This window comes from Penaeus japonicus, unplaced genomic scaffold (assembly GCF_977035675.1).
Source record: "Penaeus japonicus unplaced genomic scaffold, GWHDUDI00000001_assembly GWHDUDI00000019, whole genome shotgun sequence".
In the NCBI taxonomy this organism is placed as follows: Eukaryota; Metazoa; Arthropoda; class Malacostraca; order Decapoda; family Penaeidae; genus Penaeus; species Penaeus japonicus.
Window position 1 is genome coordinate 3,218,968 of NW_028234421.1, and position 2,500 is coordinate 3,221,467.

The window sequence follows — 2,500 nt, forward strand, 5'->3', positions numbered from 1 at the left end:
GGCCACTACAAGAGATCCGCCGAGACTCCCTCATTCATGAACCACCCCATCGTCCAGCGGCTGGCTGCACGCGTCCACGAGGCCATCGAGAACTACGACTTCTAGGGCCGCAGCGGCGTTCGGGTGGACTCGGAGTTGCTCGGCATCTCCCGCGGCCGAAGACGCCCCTCGCGACGGTCGAGGTCGACGGGATGTTGCCGGAAACGAAAGAGAATCTTGTCAAGTGCCTGAAAGTCCGTGTCCTGCCATCTCTCGGGCCTCCTCCCCCCTCTAGCCACTCCCTGACGGGGCATCCTTCTGGAGGTGTTGTGTCGCAGGCTCGATACTCCTCCAGAACTTCATAGATATATTATATATATTTATTTCCCAATTTGTAACACACTAATGTTTGTTTAAGTTTTGTTTAGGACAGACATTAGACAGACGATAGAACACCGGAAGGACAGCACAAACTGCGTGAGACAAACAGCTCAACGTATGGAAATATTGACCCCGAGTCGGAGCAATTCCCGCTCACCCCCCCCCTGACCCCCTGACCTCAACTTTCCCACCCATCAGCTTTGACAACTTCACTCACCCAACCCCAACTTTATCTCTCCGCCGACCCTCACATAAGTCAATCACCATAGCTTTACAGTACATCACGCGCCAGACTCCTTATATAGTCACGATTAAAAACTGTGATGCCGTTCAGGGTACATTAGTCAACTAGTTTCGTACTAGAAATCTTAGTATTTCTATAGCTCTCTGTATAGTGGACGTTCGACAATTCGAGACAATTCGAGACACTTCGTAGGAACTTGACCGATCTACACAGACCTTGCGGACGTATCGCGCTCTGAAGACTTGACTCTTTTAATTTACAGACAGACTAACAGACGCGGTCCGCAACAAACAAATCATTTTCTTTGTCACGTACGGCTTCAGTGACAAGGAAAATCGACATCGACGAGACAAGAACAAATACAAGACTGACTTCATGAACTGAAAAAAGTTCCTACAACATACTCTATGACTGACCAAAGTTTGTGTTGTTTTGTGTAAAGTTTCATGACCTGCTTTGTACAGTTGACGCTAGACTTATACACCCGTGTATGTATTATTTTTGTAAATGGACTGTGTTATTTATTTATTTATTTTTGTATTTTGTATTTAGGCAATAAATATTGTTAAGTTATTTCTATATATGGCTATCTTTTGCAACACCCTTCCCTTTTCCCTAAATCATGAAATTTGAATCAACTATGTAACATATAAGTTGATATACCATTAAACCATACAGGAAAGAACTCCCGTGGAAAACCATAACAAAAGAACAAAAGAAAATATCTGACTGAATCAAAAAAAAAAAAAGATTTGAAACACGACTACAAACTGAATCACTGACTGAACTCTTTCCTGAAAAACATAACCCAGAAATTGTTGAAGAATTTATAAATTCGACAGTGATAAAACATCACTGAATTTTAGGAGTCTAAATATCTGTTCACATCAGTCCCTTATATTGCTTTGCAATCACAATAGCAACCAACGCGTTTACTCTTTCTCCTCTTCTTTATTTTATTGTCTCTCTTTACCTCTTTCACATCGTCCCATATCCACCCTTTTTGCTTATTTTTGGTCCCTATTCACCTTTATCTTTTTCTTTTTTCATCAACTTCAAAAAAATCATTTCAAGAAAAGACTTCCTTCTCTCCCAATCTTCTTTTTTCTTTTCACTTAAACTCTTAAAGAAGTAAATTAGAGAAAATTTATCAAATAAACTTTACTATGTAGTCCTTTGTACTGTAGTTTCATACATAATCAAATAACTGATTTGATCACTTCTAAGTAATCCGTATTCCCTTATACATTAATTCCATACATGAATCTAATATTTTCTACGGCCAGTTTTCAATAGCGAAGTCGTTAGATGCTATCGTATACAATCATATATTTAACGCCATAAATCTTAAACTTTTGTTAAGTGAAATACGGACGCCTAAAAGGTTTAAGTTTCCCAAAGTCACGTTTAACCAAATGTCTTTTTTCTTTCTCTCTCTCTCTCTTTCTCTCTTTACCTGATTTATTAGTGGATGAAAATATTTCTCTACCCCCTTTCTTCTATGTAACTAATTCAACATTCCTCCGCCTGGCTTTCCTTTTGTCCCCTCTTTCTCTCGCTCTCTCGCTCTCTCTTCTTAACTCTTTTTTTAACCCCTCTCCTTCCCCCTCCTCCTCTTCCTCCCCTCCTCCCCCCTCTCCCTCCGCCCTTCACGCCGTTCATCTCACGACACACCTGTACTTCCCCACTCTCCCCTCATTATTCATTCTTGCTCTCTCTCTCTCTCTCTCTCTCTCTCTCTCTCTCTCTCTCTCTCTCTCTCTCTCTCTCTCTCTCTCTCTCTCTCTCTCTGTCTGTCTCTTTCTCATACTCTATCTATCTGTCTGTCTGTCTAACTCTATCTCTTTCCTTTCTCTCCCTCTCTCTATCTCTTTATCTCTTTATCTCTTTATCTCT

General features: G+C 41.0%; 1 protein-coding gene across 1 annotated transcript in view; it reads left to right on the forward strand.

Annotated features, from left to right (window-relative positions):
• The window catches only part of LOC122247599 (uncharacterized), a 2,236-nt gene extending 1,053 nt beyond the window's left edge, over positions 1-1,183 (forward strand). The window contains exon 4 of the mRNA XM_043006998.2: positions 1-1,183. This exon is cut by the window's left edge and continues 149 nt beyond it. Coding sequence (XP_042862932.2) covers positions 1-105 — 105 coding nt within the window. The 3' untranslated portion in view covers positions 106-1,183.
• Positions 1,184-2,500: the final 1,317 nt, after the last annotated feature.